Genomic DNA, 24,611 nt, shown 5'->3' on the forward strand with positions numbered 1-24,611 from the left:
GTGAGATTGATATGAAATAACATGCTTCTATGTTTTCTTTCCCGATGTGTTATACTCGGTGGCTTGCAATCAGGTATGCGAATTTGAGAGATACGTAGATTGTACATCATAATACAAGTCTGAAGGGGTTCAAGACACGTTAGGTGCAGAAAGTTTTCGAAAAGGGAGCAAAATAAGATATATAAACCGACTGAGACGAAAAAAAAAAGAAAAGGGGACTTTGGCTTCACGTCGTTTCTGGTGAACGATTGAGGAAACCTGCGGTTTTTTCGCACGGACGGACTGTAAAGGCGTGCTAGCAATCTCCCTTACGGGCTCCCCAATGGGTATGCTCACTTCTCACCGCATTGCCGTGTTGTCCCTGCGACTTTGTCGTGTAGTCGTTGCGTTCGCGACAGCGATTAGCGGATGCGCAAAAGTAGACGTGAGCGTGCTTGCTCACGTCCTTCTCAGCAGCAGCAAGCGAAATGGACTAAACAACGGCGGGGTCGCTGAACGTTTAGCGGTGACCAGGGGCGGTAAGTGCGGAGAAACGCTCTGCCATTGCGGTCAGCTCAATTGTGGAGGCCGTAAGACGGAAGCACTCGCGCACCTTTCCAGTCCGGCCGTAGTCATAGATGCAAAACAGCTTATGAACGAGGTCTGTACACCATTGCGCCATACCGCCCCTAGTACTCGGAGCACCCACTAGATTTATCTTTAGTAGAGCGCTCACCTCGCTCCACTTCGGTGAATGCTCTGGTATACATATAGTGATTGTTTAGGAAGAAAAATGCACTTGTTTCCATCTCCCAGTTGGGGACACAGCTGAGCGCCACGCTCTGGTATGAGTGGAGACTGCTGGAGGCACTGCACTGCACTGTATAAGTAAAGGATTCAATCGTCTCTCTACACAGACAAAACGCAGTAGTACGAATTGAGACATGAGCATGAGTGCGGTGGAGATTAGGGCTCGCGAAGCGGCTGCAGCTCAGCAGCGCCGGAAACAATCGAAGTTGAGAGCTCGTGAAGCTTAAACGAGACTCTAGCGCCGGCAAGCAGACCCTTGAGGTCCGTAAAGTCAATAGGTCTGTAGACTTTGTAGCTTGAAGTTAATCATGTACAAAACACAACTATGAACGTCTGCGCTGATAAATAAAGAGAACCTCTTTACAAAACACGCAGTCAACCAATAGCTGATGCGTACACTGCTCAGTGTTTCCTTTACGAGGAGAAGTATGCGATTTTTTCGGTGTCATAATCTTTCGATGCACTCATACCATTGTATTTTTTGTAGTGCATGGCGCACCATCATCCAGCGGTGCTGCTGCTGCTACTGCTTGTGAAGATAACGCTGCTGCTTCCCGCTGCTTCTCTCGCTTGGGGAGTGCTGAGCAGCCCCGACGCATTGCGCACGAGCACGGCGAGCAGTCTGGGCTTCCTTCTGCCCTGCAACAAGTCCGAGTCCCAGGAGAATGTGACCGACGACCGGCCCGAGGTGGCAATCGCTTTCCTCGGCACCTTCAACAACAGCCGCATGCTCGGAAAAATGGTATCCGGTGCGGTGCCCCTGGCCGTATCCCACATCAATAGGGATGACAGGTAAGGAATAGGTGCGCTGCACTTGTCGAAAATGTGTACAACAGGATGTGGAAGTTCGTCAGATGTTAAGAAAACAAATTGTGGGTTCCTGACTATCAGGAAAAAGTGTGCCTGTCATCGCAGCCATTGTTTTGAGTCGTTAGAACGCTGTAGTACTTCAGAAATATCGACATAGCAGTCGATAAGCTTACGTTTAGTATGGCTGAAAACGTTCTGAAAAGAATTTGAAAAAAAAAAACGGGGAAATATCTGTGATAATCGAATCACTCAGAACTCAAGTTATTATTTTTGTGAATGTACTTGCAAGAAACACCCACTGGGAAAGGAACAAAACATAAAAAAAGCAGTGTGAACTAGTGTTGCCAAATTGGCGACTCTGTTCTATTAAGATTTCATAACTTGACGCATTCCCATTCCCTTCAATTCATCGGAATAGAAAAATTGCCCATTCCCACTCCCCTAATGAGCATACAGTTCAATTCCATTCCTGTGATTTCTCAACGTTCGAAAAGCATTTTGATAGTTTCAGGGGCAGTATTGCAAAAAAGTGAGGAGGGGTGGTATGAGGTGCGATGATGCGCAAGCTGATATTCGAAAGCATGCAGTGAACAAAAGCATGGCGCCAAAGTCAATATACATCTCACAACTTACAGAAGCGCTTTTTAGAGTATGTGCCCGAATCGGTGACGGCGACTGAGATAGCAGGCAGCAGAGGGAACAGAATATCATAAGTTTTAAGGGAAGAAGGGCATATGTATGCCACCACCATGGATCCGCACGACATACGCCAATAGCATAAGAACCGCTGTTACGTGGAGAATAGAACTAAACTGCGGAACAAAACAGCCTATAATTACAAATTTATGTATTTCCGTATATAAAGTTATGAGGAGGTAATTGTAACAGGCATGTTGCGTATACGTGTACCATGCTTGTAATCAGCCCAGCCATTTTAAAAATACTGCTTTATTGTTGTATTTAAGCATCAGACTTGCTAATGTTTGAAGTTTGAAAAAAAAAACAGCATGTAGACGAAGCTACGCTCTCTTTTCAGAAAAAAGACATAATTCCGTTCGCAATCTATACCCTTCAAAAGACACATAATTTGATTCTCATTCGGTTTCGCCATGCCTTGTACCCATTTTATTCGCATTTGATACCGAGGTTGAATAAATTCCGGAATCATTCAAATTTCGGCGTGGAAACTCCGCAACACTGGTACGAACTGTTGAATTAACTTTACTATAATTTCTTTTTGGCAGACGTGAAAGGTTACTTCATAACTTGATGCCACTCCCGATGAGCCGCCTATAGGCAGCCATGAGAGTTTTCATGGTTGTCGTGGTGAATGCTTTACTGTCTGTACTAAATAAACTGTCACTATATATTATTCGGTCTAAGTGTAGAGTCATCATGATCTCATTACACAACTGTTAATCTTTAAGGAATACCGCTATATTTTATGTCACCAATTAATTTTCAATTCTACTTTTATATGAGTTCACTCAGTTCAGATGGTCATGAGGATTTAAGTGTCTAGATGGGCACCCTTGTGCTTCTCTTGCTTCGCAATTTACTGTCGTATAACCATGCGCCATATGCTGGCCTACGGTTACAGCTTGAGCAAATTTCACGTCACTCTCAAAAAATCGTAATACGGAACACTTCGCCTGAACTACTGAGTAGTAAAGTAAACCGGAAAGCGAACAAAGTTTGATGTTCTTAGCACGCCCTGTATTAGGGGCTCAATTCAGAAAACTTTTATAAGTGCATCCACCCATTGGTCAGCTACCTCGCCGTAGTGAGCCGGTCTCTTGGATGGTTGAAACACTGTCTTCCTAAATTTTTCAGCGCACTACATTTCTGTTACTTCGAGCTTTCGTTACGAAGCGCGAAGAAAATAGCACTATTACGTCCAGCAGCACACCACCTCTGGGTGATAATAAGTAGTCAAGTTTAACGTCCCTAAACCACAATGCGATCACGGAGACGCCGTATTGGATTGCTCCAGAAGTTCGACTGCTTGAGATTCTTTAACATGCACCTTAATCCAAGTACAAGAGCCTTTAGCATTCTCACCTCCACCAAAAATGCGCCCGCCAAGGCTACAGGATTTGATTCCGTGACGTGCGGGTAAGCAGTCAACCACCACGACTACCACCGCAGCGGGTGTACATGACCCCCATCGAAAGCTGGCTGTGCTATGAATATGTCCGAAATTCAAAACTACCGTATATAGATTGCGTTTCTCTAACAGTAGTACAGGATACCATATTTCGGAGAAGACACAAAACAGCTTTTTCTATATTTTCTTACTCTACCCTGCAGTGTCAACAGGGTGAACGCAGTGAATGCAGGTGTGTAGGCCTTGCCTTATGGCTCGTGACAGGCATTTTGTTGCAGGTGATTTTGTGTGCTACCTATATCCAAAAAAATTGTGACTTACCTACCTACCTGCATCTATAATTAATACTTCGGGGTTTACATCCTCTAGCCAAGAAATGTTTATGAAGAATGCCATAGTCGATGGCATCAGAAGTTTCGAACATCTGATGATGCGCCTGATGTGCATTGACACCGGTCACACAAGCTCTTAATTCCATTTTATATGATGCCATTGGGTCATTTATGTATTATCTAGCGCCTCAATGCTCTTATTCGAAACGTCACTTAGTACGGACTAGAAAGCTACAAGGTTTAAAGCGGCATTGAGGGGACGTTCACTGAATGTACAACATGCGCTGTCAATATATACATACATATTTCTCACAAACCGCTATTGCTTAGCAGGTAAGATATTAACGCCGCTGAGCATAAGGACTTGGGTTTGACTTCCGGCCGCGGCGGCTTCGTTTCTATGAGGCGAGATATAGGAAACACTCTTGAACTCCGAGTCTGGTCTACTATAAATAACGTCAGGTGGCTCAAATGATTGTGTCGTCCCACAAAACAGCTTGACTCGTAAGCATATTGTGGTTTTTGCAGGTGAAGTGTCACCAATTATTACTAGAGAGTATAATTTGAAGTTACGAGTGAAGTACCTTCAGATTAACCTAACTAGAGAGCATGAATTATTCCAGGTGAATTCATTATTTTGCGCACAGCTAGGTACTTCGATGTCTCAGGTTGTAATTCACCAAAAGCCGATTTTATGAAAATTCAGTTTCAGAATCACTTTATTAGTCAAATAAACATGAATAACATAATACTCTTATGCAGGTGAGAGTCCCACAGCATCAGTACCGCAAACGCGACCCTCAGTTACAGCACTAGTGAATCATGGTGTCATTCATGGGCAGATTAGGAGCACTTCCGTTAATGCTCTCTACTACTTCACGCGGAGCAAGTGTATTGCAAGGGCGTGTTGAGAGTGCTCCCTGTGCGTTCCATAGGCAGATCTGGAGCAGCTCCGTCGCGAGATCCACTCCACGGAGCAACTTTTTCTACTCCGCGAAAATCGCCAGATTCGACCGGAAGTCGCAAGCACCCCGTGACTTCAAACGTTGCCAACATTGGGCGCACCAACAGATGCTGGTTGCGTCAGGTGCGCCTCGTGTCGGAGCTCACGTTTTGCTAGAATAGCGTCGCTATGCCAAGCGTGCCCAGTCGAGCAAGAAGAGAGACACGCGCATCGCGTTTCATTCTGACCCTTCCATTTGCTTCACAGAGAGGACATGTGTTCCATCGGTAGATTTCCTTCTGTTGCCCTCCGCCAGAGTGGAGAGCTCCTGCGCAGAGTCGCGGGTCAATATGAATCCACCATTGCATGACGCCATTAGACAGAATTGGCAGACGAATAGCAGGTGGTAATAATAGCCATATACAAAGCAAAACGAGCAGCAACAATCCAGAACATTCGAGATACAAAATGAAATATTAGTAACGCGATAAAAAACATGTGAAATCAAATTTACAAAGGCCTACAAAGCAAACTCAAGTACATCACACAAATGACGTGGAATAAAAGCAGAAGAAGCACACAAAAAGTTATTGTAGCATGCCTCAGTGAAGTGCTTCAGAGTTTTCGCCCACTTGAGTTTGTTTGATCAGCGCCTAAGTAGAAGTACAGAGGCTCCTGGCATTCAGCCTCCATTGGTATGCGACTGCCACAACCGGGATCGAACCGGTGTTTTTCGGGTGAGCAGTTCAGCAACGTAACTGTTGTGCCACCACTGTGGCTATCTGGTTTTTTTTTCAGTTCACATTGTGTTACGCCATGTATATAGGGATACAAATGAACACAAAGGCCGATTTTCTGCAAACGCAGCTTGCTTCCGGGGTATCGCGTGACCTTCCGACCGGAGAATGTGGGCCAAGTGGGCACATCATCGGCCATCCGCAAGATGACAGCCCTGTGGCAAAGCGGCGTCGTGGCCTTCATTGGACCGGACGAGAACTGCTATGCCGAGGCGCTAGTCGCTGACGCCTGGAACCTGCCCATGATCACTTACGTGAGTAGACAACAGTCTGCACGTGGTCACCGAATGCACACAGCAGACAGCTGTACTTGTTGAAACGTAATACGCAATTTTAGCTGTTATAATGTTATGTGGACTCAAGTAAAGCGCGAGAAAATGTGAGAAACATAAGATAACAGCGGCGAATTCGAAGAATGGCACCATATAAAAAGTATAATAAATCCAAAGTATAGAACCCAGAATCACTAGAGAGGGATAGAAATAAAAAAAATTACGAGCCGTTGAAAAACATCCTGCTGTTGGAATAAGAAAAGTCTTCAATCCAGCAGGACGTATTCGGTTTTAAATACCATTGGAACTATTTTCGACGTCGGTGGAGATAAGCGAGATCAAATGAAGAGCGGGAATCTGGGGATAAAAATATGGCCGCGAACTTCATGCGGGACCACCATTTCAAGCATAAGCGTGCTTGGGGTTACCAATTAAAGGGGACAATATCTCATAGTAGCGCCCTTTCCGCTTATGTATTCGTTGAATCCCAAACACGTGCTTCACAGTTGAAGAAAATATGAATACGAAGCGATGACTAGCTTCCCACAATTGACTGTCATGGCCACAAGGGTATAAAGATATGGAGCGAAGAGTTCTCGGAAGTCAACATGAAGAACTTTTGCCCGCTTTGTCGTGAAAAACCTGCATGAACAAGATCTTTTTCTTCAAATTTCTCAACATACAGCACTTAATAATCACCTCATACTACGATCGATTTTAAACCGTGTTGATAATGGTAAAAACGTAGGAGTTCCATCATCGCCCGCTGAGTCTTTCTTTCAGTCACTTATTCCCCGTTCATCTCGGCTTTGAAATCACCTTCCCTGAAGTGTCGCCACCATCACTGACTGCAAACTTTTTCGCGAAATTTTACCTAATATTGTATAGCCGCGAATATCTGTTACCTGTACTCATTACTCCTGCTTACTCTACTTGGTTTTATTATAGTGACCAATATTTTTTATAATGTGAGAAAATGTTGGGTTAACTGAATTCATGCACTGTTTTAGTTGTATATTTCCTGTATTTATACACTGCACTCTTGAATGCCATTTTATCGTGAAAGCACTCAAAATAATAATAATAATAATAATAATAATAATAATAATAATAATAATAATAATAATAATAATAATAATAATAATAATAATAATATTAATATAATAATAATAATAATAATAATAATAATAATAATAATAATAATAATAATAATAATAATAATAATAATAATAATAATAATAATAATAATAATAATATACAAAGGTGGGGCAGGTTCGACTGACTAACGATATAGGGCAGGCTTTTCACCGCCCTCTGCTTTAGGTTATTAAAGGGTGGGGGCACAGCCTCTGTGCCCTCTTCGTGGGGACGTCTATGAATGCAGGCGTCAAACTGGTCACTTCGATTTTCTAGCATGGTGACGTCGCGCGTCAGCCCGGCGACATCAAGAAACAGCACCGCAGGGAGCCTGTCTCTCACCAGCCATCACAGGCCGGAGAGGCCTGAAGTTTGTCGTCGTCGAACGTCCTTCCTTTGTCAAAGGTGTCGCGAAGCATTCTGGTAGATAGGCACTAATTGGGAACCTCATCAGAAGAAACTTGTCCGCGAGGACTTCTGATATTGGTGGGCGGTCGTTGCCTTCACACCGGGCGCACTCGCTGCCAGTTCGTGAAGAAATTCGCGCTCAAAGCAGCATTAATGAGCCGCCCTTGCCTCAAATGAAGTCCTGGCGCGCTTTCATTTATTTGCCTTCTAGGTGTATATAATTGTCACGTTGGCAAATTACGTTCCTAATGATGCGTGGCAACCTAAAGCATGAAACCTGCCGTGGCTCGTCTTTTTCTCTCATCATCTACATTGTGCCAGCAAATCTAATCACCCCTGCCTAACCTGTCTCGCTCGCGGAGCTGTGTACATATATACGTTGTGAAAAGTGCGTCGCAGGGGGCAAAATTGCTCCCTTAACGTTCATACGACGTACGCTGGATCGAAGAGTGAAAATCTAATACGGACATTGCCGTAAGTGCGTAATTGCTTTTTCATTTAGTGAAAACAAATTTTCTGGTTCTTATAAACGCTGCCTGTTCTCAGAATTTTAAGTCGACGGCCATGGCGGAGGTCGCAGTGGACAGGCCACTTCACTGTTACAAAATGAGTTCTGCGGACGCTCACGTGTTTTAGAACGGTACATGAAACAGGAGCGTCCGTTATGCGCTGCAGTGTACATCAATGAATGTTATGCGTTAAAGTATGTGCTGCGTATGGAACTTGCAGAGAAATCCTGGCTTGTGAACGTTCCCACGCACAGAGAGTTCTCTTTTCAGCAGCTTGTATGTATTTTTGTGTGTAAGTGAACTTAGGGGAATTGTCAATTCAGCATATTTGACGATAGACTGGTACTGATCAAGAATCAGTGTAGATATTGTGCTTGGTTTTATTTATACGCATGCGCATGTCAGCAAAGAGGTCGAGAATGGGTAGGGGAATCGGTAGAAACACCGGTTCCGGACCTGTGTCACTTTGTCAAAGCAGTAGGTGTGGGAGGTGTGCTATAGTTAGCATAGGAGGATCTTTGGATCCTTCTAAATTTTATTTTCTTTAGAATACCGTGTTTAGAAAACACATTCTGTATTTGTAAGCCAGGATATGGGTTTGGTTGAGGACTGATTTCGTGATGCAAGGACATCGTTACGGTAGGTGTGGGGCCTCATCAAAGAAGGCCTAATGGGTGTATGGGTCGGTTAAACCTGAATAGTATACGGAGTCACACCTTTTAACGAGTAGAAAGTTAAGGTCGAAGAAAAGTGGAAAGTCTTGGCGCAAAGTGTGGGTCACCCGTACCCAAACCATGTCCCAAGGAATACAACGCAGCTGTAAGATAATATAAAAAATGAAGATACACAGTCATACTATAATTAACAATCGGAATAGACTAAACATGACAGCATTGATATAGCTATTTATCTTGCAGAGAAAATAACATAGTGTGATATTTGTAATGAAGCCAGCAATAACGATGGTCAGGATGATAATATTTTGTGTCCACAAAGTTTGGTTTTTTAACTGCTGTGGAACAAATACACCGTTGATGTCGTATTGAGGCTAGTCTTGTTCATAAAGTGTGGATTTTAACGTCGTCCCGCAAAATTGTTTTAAAGTCGACACATTTGAAAGGGCTTTGTACGCGCAGCTTTTCTTTTCTCATTTTGTCATTTAGCCAGAAAAATCTACTGACCATTTCAGTTGCAGTAGGTGCCGTGTGTGCTAAAACACACATACACAATGCTACCGTAAAGGAGTGCTTCGGAGTTGTCGTATAATTGTTCCCTAGTCTAAAAAATATTTTTAAATATACCACATCTTTGTACCAAGGGAATATTCTATGATATAATCGGGACATTTATTCAGTGACAACTGAAGAGGTGAGTTTATTGCTATGTGGAACTACTTCTGCTTAAAATAATCATATATATGAAGTCAGAGTTTCGCCTCAAAGGCGAAGTAATGAAAGTGACAGCAACCAATTGAATATACGAAGCAAGACTGGTAGCTAACTATTTTACATTGGGTGTTGCGTACCTGTACAAAATGTTTCTGAAGGTGGATGTGATGGCTCGGGGGAAAGGTGCTATTTTTCCACAGCTTCAAGGCATTTAGAACACGGCACGTATAGGTGTACACACCAGGCATCCGCCCTGTTGCCTGCCGAGATAGCGTGCGTGGCAGCGATGGCGACTGCGCTCTTCGAATCAAAGTTCAAAGTTTTTACTCCAACCAACACCCCCCAGAGTCCTAAGGCCTTTCCGATGGCTGCGTGACGTAACCCTCTGTGTCCTCGCGGGTGCTGTGTTTCGGTATTCCGGTGCGTCGCGCTCGCTTCTGCTGGTGTTGTAACAGTCGGTTATAAGTGCAGAATACAATGTCATGTTTCCGAAAAGCTTTCTCGGTAACAAGTGAAAAGTTGTGCATCTACTTTTACTATCGTAAGAAGAAACCATACTACACTTGATAAGCTTTAAAACAGCCTGCGAAAAAAAAAAAAAACGTTGGCTGTTATAAATGCGCTATGCATGAAACACACTACGCGTAGATATAACCTGCGATTTCTTTCATAATTATTGAATTGCGGTATACTCACAAAGTAGAAAAAAAAAGAAAGCAAGGCCAAAGTCATACGCGTTAAGCCACTTTCAGACGCGGGTTTCTACACCTGCAAGGAAAGGAAAAAAAAGCAGTTTTTTTGTGCCTGACTACTTATGTGTGATTTTTCGCATCGCATTAAGAGGATGTCCTTTTCATTGTAAACAATAACTCGCTACATAAACGCTCGGCATCGGAGGATGGTTGCACACATTAACATGTAGAAAACAAAACACCGAGATTAAACAAGGTGCAGTTTGTGGTAGCAAAAGCAAAATAGAAATTACTTTGACTACTCGGAGAGAAAAATATCCTTCTAAGCACTGCCCATTTACTAATGCACCCCGCTGCTCAGTGCGTATTAACGAGAAACGATGTTTCTTTCTGGTTGAAGTATTCTCATTCGTATTATGTTGAAGTATTCTTATTGTGTACAAAAAACATTGTCAATCGACAATTACCATTGTTGCACCTATTAACGAAGATTGACACGCTCTATAAAGCAAATTTACTACTCTTCACCTTCAAATGCACTGTTGGCATGAAATACTTGTACGAGATAGCTCGGAGCCACGCTTTTTTTTTGGCTTGTTGAACAGAAAAAAAAAAGCCTGGCTGTCGGACGCTTGGCGTGACATAGCACCAGGGGAAAAGAAGATGTCAAGAGGCTTGAAGATTTATAAGAGAGCGTTGCTCGAATCCCCCTCCCCCCCCCCCCCCCCCGGTTTCGTCATGCACGCCAGTTCAAAGTTAGGGCAGATATTCAGTGTTTGAGCATTTGACTGCAGATATAAGAACGTAGGATAATGTTATAGAGGTGCTCCTGGACTGACGGAGATGGGCTGGTTTATTAAATGCCTGCTTCAACCTCATTCATCCTCTCCGCTCATGTGCTCTTTTCTACAGGTATATATAACATAAAAAGGGCGAGAGATGCCATCAAATTGGACTTTGTATAGAACATGAAGGTGACGGCGATAGCAACGAAAACTGCGAAAAGTCGCCTGAAGTGTCGACACAATTTCTATCACCATAAACACATGATAAAGGTTGATTCTGACACGTAATATCAGATAAGTTGTTTAATTAGCTAAATGAGTGAGTTTCGATCGCGTAAGAGCAACTATGGCTGCACTGAACCAGACACAATCTGTTACGTAAGCTACGTAATACAAAACAAAATGTATAAAAAGTTGCCTTTCTGTGAAAGGTCTAAACGCACCAAATAAGCCTACGAGTGCGTTCTCTCCCATAATCAGACTGGGGCGGATAGGTGCACAAAGTTAGTACATTTCACGGAAACGCTTTTATTTTTTTCTGTTGCGATCATATCCGATAAATGAATTTAGTTTCCTAAAAAAGGTGGATTAGGGGAGAGCTGAACCATAGTGTTGTATCTGCTCAAATATATACGATTAGCTTTTGTTCTTGCTGTAATGGGTTTCTAGACTGGTCCTTTGTTGTTGTTCTTTTTTGTGTGTGACAGCAGTATAACGCAACGCTACTCAGAATTTACGCGGAATCGTTCTAATGATGCCAGCAGATTAAGTAGGTAGCTTACTCGTGCCTGTAGAAGCATGAATAAGGCGGTTCGAAACGAACAGGCTTCCCAGGACAAGGAAGCTTCTTTATTTATTTTTACCGCTTTACCAAGAGGCGCGGTATAACAAATCTGCTTCTAATTAGGATGTTATTTTTTTTCGCAGCGCTGCTCCGATTTGCGAGTGTCCGGCCGGTCGTTCGGAACGTTCGCCCGAACTCTGCCACCGCTGTCCAAGGTCTCCAAGTCGGTCATATCTTTGCTACGTCACTATCGCTGGGATCAGGTAAGGAGTTTGTTCAATGTACACAGCCAGCCTTTCAAATATGCGGCCCATAGACACTTCGTCAGCAGCGCGCGCGTCGTGCACAAAATTCTTCTTGCCCTAAGTTTTGTGATTTGCAGATCGTTAGCGACAACAATAGATTCTGATCGCTGTATTATCTCGCCTATCATGAATAATATCTCATTGTTCATACAACATACACTGGTGTGACTGGTCTGAAGCATTTATTTCTTATAGGGCAGCTTCTGCAGTCACTTTGTGGGGAATACAACAACGAAATAAGCAGTCTATACTTCACGATCGGCATCCTGGACTGAATCACTGTGGATTTTCTACAGTTCATTTGTTTATTCAAAACGAGCTGACGCCACATCAACATGGCCATCACCTAACTACGGCCACCCTTCTGCCGTGGCCTTCTACAAACGATTCAACATCCATGTCGCGTCGTCCGCTCAGCGTTTTGAAAGGGTCTGTGCGAAGCAGTCGCTACAGGCACGCCTATAGCTATAGCCGAGTGAAGCAGACGGACGTGCCGGAAAAGCCAACATGTCTATAGGTGCTGTCTCCTTTCCCCTCAAGTCTATCACGCCATCGATTAGTGCTGTGTGACCAGTAAGTTTCCAACGCATGAATTTATTTCCTTTATATTTACGTCCTCAAGTTTCAAGAGCAATGTATTCGCTGGTATTTTGCAGTGTTTTCAAAATGCATTCTGAATTTATTGGAAACCATGGTAAGCAAGCATGCCTGAATAAACATAGATAATTTCCATAATAAAGACTGTCACCTGATGCTGCCGGCCCAGCGCGAGAAGACACAAAGCGGTAGCTGTTTCTCCATGTATTTATTGCTTGGATGACAGTGGCCCTGTTGCAAGCACGATTCGAATCGAAGCGGACAGTCGTATCTGCGTGGGTGATGCCAGTTAGTTGGCTTCTAACCTCAGTTACGGTCACAGTCACTTAGCTGGCCCAATGTGTTGGCTGGCTAAACTGCCTGGGAGAAGGCCAGTTACGGTCATGTGATCAAACATGGCGGTGTCCCTACGCTGCTGCGGAAAATCGTCTATAGTTATAAGTTTATCGAAGCTCGACGCCCAAGATCACTCAGAAATGACTTTTATATGAGATATGGGAAAAGCTATCCTTCAAAGTTCAATGCTAGCTGACATTTTGATTTGACAATCCTTTCACCCCCCCCCCCCACACACACATACACACACACACATGCTCGCCAATCTTGTTTTCAGCTTTTTTTTACTATCCCAACATTTTGCAAAACTTTCGGGACTGCGGCTAGGAGCCGGGTGTGAGTTTTAGACTCCTGGTGAATAGTAATGAAATACACTGAAAGATGAAAAAAATTGCTATAGAATGTGAAGGCTTCGAGAGAGGGAATTAAGGAAAGGCAGAGAGGTTATCTAGACGTATGTCTGCTTAGCTGCCCTGTGCCGAGAAGAGGGATACAACTGCTCGAGAACGAGCTCAGATGAAAAGAAGAAGAATGACAAAATAGTTTTGACTTGTAGGTGCTACGTCATTTAAAGAAAGCTCACGCAGCAATTGATGTGAGATAAGCTGCAAAATACATTAGCCGTGGCCTCTTGGGTTCAAATGATGATGTTAGTTGGTGCGCCCGCGTCTCATGTGTGTCGATCATTTTATTGAGCACACGCCTCGGTATTGTGACCTAGCATGAACCTAATAGTCACGCGACAATACATTTTAAACCGCGTCTGCAACGGGTTCACAAGAATAGATGCCAAGATTTTCAGACAACTACCATCTCCACGATCAACGAACGAAGCGAAATGCTTTATCTTGAGACGTGAGAGACTAGTCATTTTGAGCATTTTGTGTGTGGTATTTACGTTGCTTACACAATTAATTTTCATTTTACGTGCTTCAATAATATCAGTATTAAGAACGAAAGCGCACGCTTTGCAATAAGCAACGTTGCAATGAGTGTACTGGCCGAACCAATAGCACAGCTCAACGAAACATTTTGCACATTTCTTTCTAAGACGAACAGTGAGACCATAATGTTCAACAGAATCGAAAGTTGGGTTAGTTGGATATGCATGAAAATTGTTTTTTTCTTTCTAACAATCAATTACCTCTCGAGTTCACGGAAGCTTTTCACAAAAGAAAAAGAAGAGAACAGCGCATGAGCCAACCTTTGGTGTTGCTGCATTATAGGGAGTTTGATTTTCTATAATAAGTTTATGGTTATTCATTCTGTTTTTACGGACAGTTCTCGAGTGGTCACGGCTGTGCTTCTTGCCTTCACACGCATGCGTTGACATTGATTGTGTGCGTACATGTTCTTTTATTTCCAAGTTGCGAGAAAGCGCTTCTCCTGTGCTCCTTTGTTTCTTCATGCGCTTACACTACAGTTATTCGAAAAAGTTCAGTTTTAGTACACTATAGCAATGAACCAACAAGCGCATTTTTTTTAGCTCAGCAGGCGCCATTTAACGCGTGATTGACATAAGAATGATTTTAGCCTGCTTATAATTGTTGGTAATTCCTCTGCGATGTCCTGCCTATATCGTTATTTTTGTACATGAGTTTATGTATGACCAAGGGCGTTCGCAGAAGTTTTTTACCAGGACGGCAACCTCTAAGGAGCAAGGGGGGGGGGGGGAGTGTCATCCAGCGCAGGCAGCCTTTCTTTCACTATCTTGGCATGACGGGGAAAAAATTCGATATACGTAACTTGCGAAATTAAATGATAACGCTGAATACCAGGACCTAACTTGATTAATCAAGATGTTCATGCATAGAAAAATATTAGGCCGAATTGTAAGGAAGGTAGTTATAATGCTCCCTCACCTTTGCACCGTCCTTCAGGCGCCCATGTGTGTCACCTGTCGTTAGGTGCGTCAAGGCTGTTTCACATGCCGCGATTGCAGTGAAAAAAAAACCGTTCCGTTCGCTCCAATCGCTCTGTTCGCAACCGTTGCTAATGGCGGTTTCGTTTCACATGGACCAAAAGTTTCGCTCTGCGACTGGAGCGGCAAGTTCTTGCCACCGCTCTTAGTGACAGACACGAATGTAATGTAATAATATGTGCATTATGATATAATGAAGTTTCCGTGAACGGTAATGAAGGGCCATCTTCTCTCGTCAGTTAAAAACACTTTCCAGTCTAAATTCATTTTAAAATGCACAGCATCGGCCACTATAAAAACAAACATGTCGACTCTATTTCGACGGCTTTGCCAGACCAGCCCTATTTCGACGGGTCCCGACCTAAATTCGCTCCCGCCGCTACGATCAGAGCAAAAATTTTCAACATGTTGGAAGCTCGCCGCGGACCGCTGCGGCGGGAGCGAACTGCCCTTTTTTTCGCTGCGAGCGGATTCGCAGCCTGAAAATCGCTACATTTTGTGTCATGTGAAACGGCCTTTAGGTAAAGTATCAGTTAATAGTGAGTGCTGTATTGATATATACATTAGTTTATCTATATTTCATTGTAGACAATGTCACGTAAGCCATTTTAAATATCTTGACTCTGTCTTATTCTGGGATGACAGAGGTGGCCGTAGATAAATTTGTTTCATTCGAACCATGCGCATAAACTTGTATATAACCAGAAAGAAATGAAAGTTTTCCGGTATGAGTCAGCTTTCGCTCGAACGGAATCACTGCGGCTGCAGTGAAAGGTCGAAGCGTCTCCACTTAAAAGGCAGTCTGTTGAAAGCTTCTGAAAAAATTTGAACTAGACTTGAAGTCTTGATAGACCCCGACACTAAACAGTTTCATGTCAAGATAAATATGCTAGATATACGAAGCCCCACAAGAATTACGAATAAAGAGACGAGTGCCAGTTCTCTAGATGCCGAAACCAGTATGTTTTGATGAGATACTATGTTATAAACCACAAAGGCATAATTACGCCAACGTGGGTGCTCATGAATATGTGCTCATAAATATGTGTACACTTGCATTTATTTTTAGACTTCACTCTTTTCGTGCTATATGACCGGAGTAGTCGGTCATCGAGAGTGCGTCCTCTAACTCAGTAGCGCCAATTGTTGGTTGATAAGCTCCCATGACAGTGATACGAAGCAAGAACTGGAGAATACATTCACGGATTTAGATATTGACTTGTATTTGCAGTTTGTTTTCTCCGGATATCAGTTGGTCGTCTGACACATCTATGCTGCGACTGATTACATTAGGAAGATCGCTCATTGATACATAATTATATGCGTACAATATTGACAACAAGAAGACACAGAATACTCGCTAAGCCACCCACCACAAGAAAAAATGAACGGGTCAAGTCCAGATTGTGCTAAAAATGAACTGCAGCACGTTATCTGAGGTAGAAAAAAAAGTCCCAAGAATGTTTTGCGACTCAGGTAAACGTTCTTCTGCTAGATTTGCCAGTAATCAAAAAAAAAAAATGGCCCAGTATCTTGATGTTCAAATGCAAGTGTCATAGAAAGACGATTGTCTTGCGTCTGGAGAGAGTGAACAAAGTGTTTATTTGATGTCCTGCGCGAGAAAATTGGTGACTTGTATTCTGAAGGCGCTGCGTTAGAGAGTCTCGATCCGTGCAGCGAAGGCGAACGAGCGCATCGAGGCACGTTATACACGAGCGCTATCTGGCAGCTATCTCCGAAAACGAAGGAAGGCGTGCGTGCCTGCCTTGGAGGCAATAGGTTGTAGAACGCAAAGGGACGGGCAGGTGCCACCACCATGTCGTCTTAGCTAGGCTTAGCAAAGCGTTGGAAACACTTGCACTTTTGAGCATCACGTCGCATTGTCAACGCAGCAAGATAAACGCTAAGGTCCTTAGAATTACTTATGTATGCCTTCGCTAGTGCAAAGCCAAACATACAAAATATTTCCGTGTTGTTATGGTGCCTCAGATATGCTAATAATTGTGTTATAATTTACAATCGCACAAGTACCAATGCTGAGACTTGAGCAATATTGGTGGGCGCTGCGGATAGGGTATGCCGTTTCGGGTATTGTTTGGGGCCGTTTGGGGTATCATTACGCCAGACATACATACATACATACATACATACATACATACATACATACATACATACATACATACATACATACATACATACATACATACATACAGACCAAAATTTTTCCGTCAAAGTACCCCGAGATAGGCTATCGTCTTTAAAATGTCTCATTCCGGTGCCAAGGTCGAGTATCGACACTTGCTCAACTGTGGTCTCTACGTCATCGTAAGGGAATGCTTATATAAATTGAATCACACTAGAAACTCCAGCTGTCCGATACATTCTGAAACTCTCGCATAGAGAAACTGAAAAGTATGAGAACTTTAAATGTAAAATCCAATGTAAACAAAAAATTCGCATGAGCAATGCAAGATCAAGTGATGGCATGTCTCAGTAAACCTGCATTACTCGTTGTATTCACGTTGTATTCTGCTTGCAGTTTCAGCGGCAACTGCAAGCTGACCAGAGAGCACTACATCATATTGAGCGTATGAACCGAGCCCCAGATCGCAAGATACTCGTTAACAGATTGTTACAGCAACCACTTTCTCCGATGGGTAAAATGGCGGCTCTGTTTCACGACAACACTCGCAATTCCGGCAAAACCATTGAGTTGCCAACATTGACAGAGCACCTCTCATGTGCCCTCCTTACTCATCTGCCAATTCAAGGAATACGCAAAAAGTGTGACCAACGTGTTTCGGAACTATACCAATTAGCCCATTAACACTTATTCAAAAACTTTGAAGACTGTGCAAAAGTATTTACGGATGCTTCTGTACGCAGTGATGGCCTGAGCGCTTCTGCAGCTTTCTTCTGCCCTTCAACCAATATCAGGCGGTTGTTTAACATACCGCACCCCTCATCGTCGGTGGTGGCTAAGCTAGTAGCGATTGATGTCGCCCTTAAGTACGTGCAAGAAGGGTTACCAGCATCGAAGGTTGCTATCCTCAATGAGTCTCGTGGTGCCCTTAGCAGACTCGCCAGCAAGAAGACCGTCAGCCCTATTCTGAGCAGCATCATGGAATCCATCAACAATATTCGGTCACATGGGGTATGCCTAGCATCACAGTGGGTATACCTTCGAACGTGGGCAATGCGGGTAATGAAGAAGCGGATCGCCTTGCTTTGTCATGCAACCATGATGGCTCTGACTGTCCGGGAATTCTATGTACGATGGACAACGCTCGTCTGCTTATACGCCGACACTTCCTAAAGTAGCACCCAGACCAGCGTGTGGCGAATGGATCGTTCCCTCCCCGTGTTCGTGGCCATGGCTTACCTTGTCGTTCCCGAGCGCCTTTTTAAAAACTAAGAGTGGGCTTTGTGGTGGTGCGTGAACGATGATTACACCGTCAAAGACGTGTGGACAGTCCGTTTTGCGCAGCTTGTGGCATCTGCGAAACACTTGAGCATCTCGTAGTGCACTGTCTCACATTTGATACGCAGCTGTCTTTGCTGAATAAGAAATATAAATTCCTAGGACTTAGGTGCGCGACCCTAGACGACTCCCTCTTTTCGAGTGGTTGTGCTTCGCGACGCGACTAGGCTCACCAAGCTCTCCTTACATTTATGAACCAAACGGTCCTGGCCACCCGTGTATAGATGGTTTTTAATATTTTTATTTATTTATTTTACTCATACTCCTCGAAGTCCTTGTCATTTTTCTTCCTCATCTTCTTTCCTTTTTTCCCCCTCTAATCTTTGTTTTCTCCGTTTTTCCCTCCTCCCAAAAGAGTGAGCAGGTATTGTGTTCCTCCAGGTGGCAGTTGCCAGCTCCCTCTCTTCCTGTTATCTCTGTGTTCTGTGTCTGTGTATGCAAATCAAATTAATAAATAATTCTGCAACATAAAGCACCTGCAGGCAGCGGCGCAGAGTCGAATGCTGTAAGAAAGACAGCTTACACCACCATGGGCTGAACTATATTGCCGATCACCGATAATAGCAGAGATGTTCACTAGCAGCAATTCCAGAACTATCGCTAGGCTCCTGCATTAATACCCATAAAAAGTTCTTGAACTGGCCCTATTGGTACATTTCTAAAGTCGACAGACTACGAGCTGTAATCACAACAAAACACGCGAGAACAACGACGTAGAACACCACAGAGCAGGCTGGCCTTTTGTAAACTGGCAGAGCAATTCATAGATGACAGCGGTTAAGCATCTTGGAAAGCGTTGCCTCCCTTTTCAATGAACGCTTATTTGTTGAACGGCTAGGCCAAGACAGTAGGCCTACATTTATGGGCTTCCACGGTGAAATGTAAGCATGGAGTCTGTGTAGAGTTGGGTACACTTGCAGGGTGAACCTGCATTTTCTTCACAACACTTTCTGGCATGTTACATGATAGTGTAACATACAGCGAAGGTCTGTAGATACGAGGATGATTTTTCAGTGATTGTAAATATGCTATCCCACAGTAGTCTAAGCCTGCGGGTATGGATATTCTTTAATACTTAGTGACGGTGCTGCGTCACTTCTTCTATGAATTGCCACAGAATATTTCAATTATGTTCTTCAAGATGGAAATAACGTCCAATGTTGACATAAATGAATGATCAATGTAAGCTCCGGGTACGAGGAGGCATTTCGTCGTACAGCTCATTCTACTGAGAATAACATGAGGAGCAAAGCTAATGTCTTCTTCGAGCATGCGCTGCAAGACAGCTGTTACCAAATGGGCAGCTATGGAGCAAGAGTTTAGATCAAGTTTTTGTGGTGTGTGTGGTGTGTATGTTTAAACGCATAACTAATTCTTGTGGTCTCCTGGTGTAGCATTCGTCTTTTGTATTATAACATTTCCTAGTTATTATATTTGCATTGTGTAATTTTAACACACTGTAATATTAAGTATTAGAACGTTGTTGCTAACTGAAAGCGCCACTGCTGTCTCTATATTGGAGACCCTCTTTTGCATACAATTAACAATGACGCCTTGCATTTCGGACGAATAGTAAACTGAAACAGAAACTCAAAGAAGCGAGTAAATTGAAGTCGGCTGGGTTTTAGACTATGCGACGAGTTCAGTAGCCGAGGTGCTGCTTGAAGAACTGGAGAGAGTTCCACTGAAGAATGAAAAGACACATGCAGCTACATCTTCTCGCAAGAAAAAAAATATTATCACTGTTCTATATGTTTAAGAGTTACCCCACAATGACAATAACCTGAAGAGCAGAAGAAACACGAAATGTGTATAGCGTATTTGGTGCCGCGACATCTGAGTGGTCTTGGTAGCAGAATCACCCATCAGCAAGCATAATTTATAGTTGTGTGTAGCGCGAGTTTTGTGTAGAAGTCAGTTTTTTGGCTACATACGTGATACACCGCGTTCCTTTATTGCATGGCAGTGCATACTCCGGCCAAACATGCTGGTGCTTTAATGAATGCCTCAGGCAACACAAAGCTTTGTTTTACGCAAATGACGGGGCTAATTTGCGAAGCCACTCTAAATAGCACGCCTGCAATACTGTGTTTCGCCACACTATTAACGGTGTCGGTTGTGGGAAACGAAGGTTTATTCAGAGATTTGAGATATATTACATCTGAAGAAATGGAGAAAAAACTCACGCCAACGATGCGTTATTGTGCACTGCTTTCAAGAGGTGAATTTTCTAGAAGCCACGGTTAAGCGTTTTGCGTGCTCCGATAGATTGGTCTCACATGCGCTCATGCGCTATTTAGTTACCGGGGTGTGTAAATTAGTAGGTCAAGTGTGTGTTATGTTCAACGCGTCCAGTAGTTTTCCTGTCGGTGATAATATATATATATATATATATATATATATATATATATATATATTTATATATATATATATATATATATATATAGAGAGAGAGAGAGAGAGAGAGAGAATTGGAATGACATAAGTTCTGCTGTCAGTGAAGGAGACTATAAAGATTGGCCGTAGTAGTAGCTCGCACACGCCACTCGCCGGCAGCAAGACCTGCCTCATAAAGCACCTTTCGCCAAGCTGCGTCTGACTGAACCTTTCTCGACGTACAACACCTCTACTTTAAGTGGTGGAGGAGCCGGGGTTCCCATAAACCTAGAACTTCGCAATCGGACGCTACCCTTACCGTTCACCATGATTGCTCCTTGCCCTTCTCAAGCTACCTCACCAACGAGAGTCTTTTGTACTGGCGTGTCTCAGCAACGCGGCCCACCAATTTTGCGCGGCAATGAAGAACATGACGTCGGAGACTGGCTCATCGACTACGAAATCATAAGTGCTTCCACAAATGCAACGCCTGCGACCAGCTCACGAACGTGCGTTTTACTTCGCTGATGTGGCTAGCATCTGGGTCAAGAACCACGAAGACGAAATCACCAACTAGTGCACCTTCAAGAGCACCATTACCGCGGTCTTCGGTCGTCCCACCAAACGCTGGCTTTGCGCGGAACAGCGTCTGCGTAGTCGAGTCCAGTGCAGATACGAGACTTTTACAAGTTACATCAAAGATGCATTGTCTCTTTGCAAGCGCCTCGATGCATCTCTAACCAAACACCACAAAATCAAGCACTTCATGAAAGGAGTTGAGGACGATACCTTCCAGAAGCTCGTCGCTAGGAACTCACAGGCTGTCACCGACGTTGTCCAGCTCTGTCAGGAGTACGACGAGTTGCGTAAGCAGTGTGTCTCGACGCGCAGGGCCGCTGAAGGCACAGCTGAAGTTTCCGCCCTCGTGCACGGCGTCGCTGCTGATGACACCGCCTTACTGCCCCACATCAAACAATTCAACCGTGAAGAACTTGCGAGTCAGCTTTCCTTTGAGGCCGAAGCATCCGAGCCACTGACCTCGTTAAACCCTTGTCTACGCCAGGTCATTGAGACACAGGTCCCACAGGCACTGCTTTCATCGCCATCTGTCCCTACGCCGCTGACCTACGCTGCCGTCGTTGCCAGGCCACCAGCCCCACCTGTCTTTGGCACATACCGGGGCACCGAGTCCTCCTACTCTACGACGCTGCCTACATATGTGGCACCCCATCCTACTTCGCCCCTGCATCTTCTGTCGTTAACCCATGGTACACCTTCAATAATCGACCTATCTGTTTTGCATGCGGGTTTGTGGGCCATATAGCACGCTACTGCCACCGTCGCAACTTCCAGCCTACGGACCATGGGGATTCTTTAAACTACCAGGCTGCCCAGAATCCCCAGCGACCATCTTCCCCTATCGCCGACTCGTTGTCCCCACGACGTTCTCTCGACTTTCGTCGGTCCTTACCGCCCCGTCGCCGACCTGTCTCCCCGATGCTTCGGCACACGAGCCCCGCTCGGGAGGAAAACTGACAGCCGCAGTTCCGGAAGAAAGAACTGCGTCGTCGTCGAACTCTCCAAGACCTCCTCTTTGTCCGCCCAAAGAAATCGATGTGCTAGTAGAAGGTGTCGCTGTACGTGCATTTGTCGACGCTGGCGCTGCCGTTATTTGTAATTAGTGAAAAACTCTGCCGCAATTTGACAAACGTTACTATGCCGCTTACGAATCTTTTCCTGCGTACAGCCACCTTCCGATTCATCGCACCGACGGCTCAGTGCACAGCACGTGTTCTTATTCAAGATGTTTGGTACACCGTCAAGTTCGTCGTTTTCCCACGTTCATTTTACGACATCGTATTAGGATAGGATTTCCTTTCTACCCATCAGGCCCTCGTCGTCTGCGCTCGTGCTGAACTCACGTTGACGAATCCGTACCTTGATATTGATCACCACAGTCCCTCGAAAGTGTTTGCCTCAGCTGATATCCGCATCGCCTCTTTGTCCACCATCCTAGTGCCTGTGTTTTCCCCTGCTGCCACTAACTCAACCCTCGTCCTCCGATCGTCCTCCCGTTTGCCGTCATCAACTTTTCCAATGATTCGGCGGTACTTTATGCGTGCAATGTTTTTACTTGTTCATACATCCTGCTACGCGGCGAGTGTCTGGAGAGCATCGATCCCTTATATTGTATTTTCGAAGATCCGATGTATACAGACGAGCCATTTCTACCGACTTGTGCCATTACACCAGCAACTGACGTCAATGACCCTACGAATGTATTCCGTAAGTCCATTGATTGCCACCTTACGCCTGGGCAGCAGGAACAGCTGATCAAGCTCCTCCAGCGTTTTCGAGCCTCCTTTGACCACAATCAGCCTCCCTTAGGTTGAGTGTCATCTGTTGTTCACCGTATAAATACCGGTCAAAACACACCATTACGACAGCGTCCATTTCGTGTGTCAACTGCCGAACGCCGGGTCAGCAACGAACAGGTCGACAATATGCTGAAACGTGGCATAATCAAACCATTAAGCAGTCTCTGGGCCTCTTCAGTTGTGCTGGAGAAGAAAAAGGACGGATTCATCAGGTTCTGCGTGGACTATACCGACGTCCCAACCGAATCACGCGCAAGGATGTCTATCCGCTGCCACGCATTGATGATGCCTTGGACTGCCTACAAGGAGACGAATTTTTCGCTTCTTTAGATCTGCGCTCTGGAGACAGGCAGTCTGCAGTACGCATGTCTGCAAGTACACGTCAGACAGCGGAAACCTAATCAACATCATGCAACTCTCGATTGCAATTGTCTGTCCAATTGACAGCTGGATTTTTCGTGAATACGACATAATTATCCCTTTTCGTGCTTGCCGACATAACCAGCGTCGAGAGAAAGTGTGAGCATCATTTCAGTCGCGTAGCATGTAATTCTTTCAATATTGTAACCCTCACCATATTTTAACGTGTACGCAAGTGCTGACGAAATACTGCAAGCACACATGAACATGCGCGCACACATGCATGCACACTTTGTGAATTACTCATATTTCGGTAAGAAACAGGGTGGCGTGATTAAAAATGAAGACACATGTACGACATGAGTTAATTTAACTGTATTTGCAACTAAAAAACGCATAATGGATTGATCTACCTTCATTCCTTCATCGCCTCCAAAAAGACACAGTGACCTTTAAAACCGCCAATCAATGACTGCATAATGTTCATACGTTGCTTTGACCGAAATGTGTCGTTAATATTGGTTTATGCGTGTTCTGTTTCGAAAGGCCTCTATTCGGTGATTATTTGTGTAGGCCAGCATCATGATAGCTGCGCGATGTCTCTGTGGGAACACATAGTTCTTTTTTATAATATTTTTTGGACATTATGGCTACTATTACTTGGCGAATATTACGCCCTGAGAGAACCATAAGAACCTAATAAAACTATTCGCTGGCATAATTATTCTTTGTTGTAAGCTATTATCATTAAAAATGACGTGAGAAAACGTATACCCATGCAACGTTTACGTGCGAAATCGCATCATCTTCAAACAGCTGAGAATATAGGCTGCTGTCACTGACAGGCGTGTGCCTCGCCACAAAAATCAGCCAAATTTCTCACAGCACACGCACGTGCGAGAAACATACGCAGGCTTCGACAGTCGAACACAGCATCGTAGCGCTGGTATCCGCGAATTTCGGTGAGCGAAACATCCGCGGCTCACGGTGAGGCACTAAAACGACGCACGAACACACGTTATTCGTATACTTGTGGAACGGCGCACCATGAACTGAAGCCGTAGCCGAGTTCATGAAGCCCTACAAACTATTCGCTGATCAAAT

General features: G+C 44.2%; 1 protein-coding gene across 1 annotated transcript in view; it reads left to right on the top strand.

Annotated features, from left to right (window-relative positions):
• Positions 1–24,611, top strand: part of LOC142767625 (guanylate cyclase 32E-like) — a 353,448-nt gene that overhangs the window by 207,935 nt on the left and 120,902 nt on the right. Inside the window, exons 2-4 of the mRNA XM_075869693.1 lie at positions 1,277–1,581; positions 5,849–6,032; positions 11,897–12,016. Of these exons, the coding sequence (XP_075725808.1) occupies positions 1,280–1,581; positions 5,849–6,032; positions 11,897–12,016 (606 nt within the window). The 5' untranslated portion in view covers positions 1,277–1,279. The remainder of the gene's footprint in view (positions 1–1,276; positions 1,582–5,848; positions 6,033–11,896; positions 12,017–24,611) is intronic.

This window comes from Rhipicephalus microplus, chromosome 7, assembly GCF_043290135.1.
Source record: "Rhipicephalus microplus isolate Deutch F79 chromosome 7, USDA_Rmic, whole genome shotgun sequence".
Taxonomy (NCBI): domain Eukaryota; kingdom Metazoa; phylum Arthropoda; class Arachnida; order Ixodida; family Ixodidae; genus Rhipicephalus; species Rhipicephalus microplus.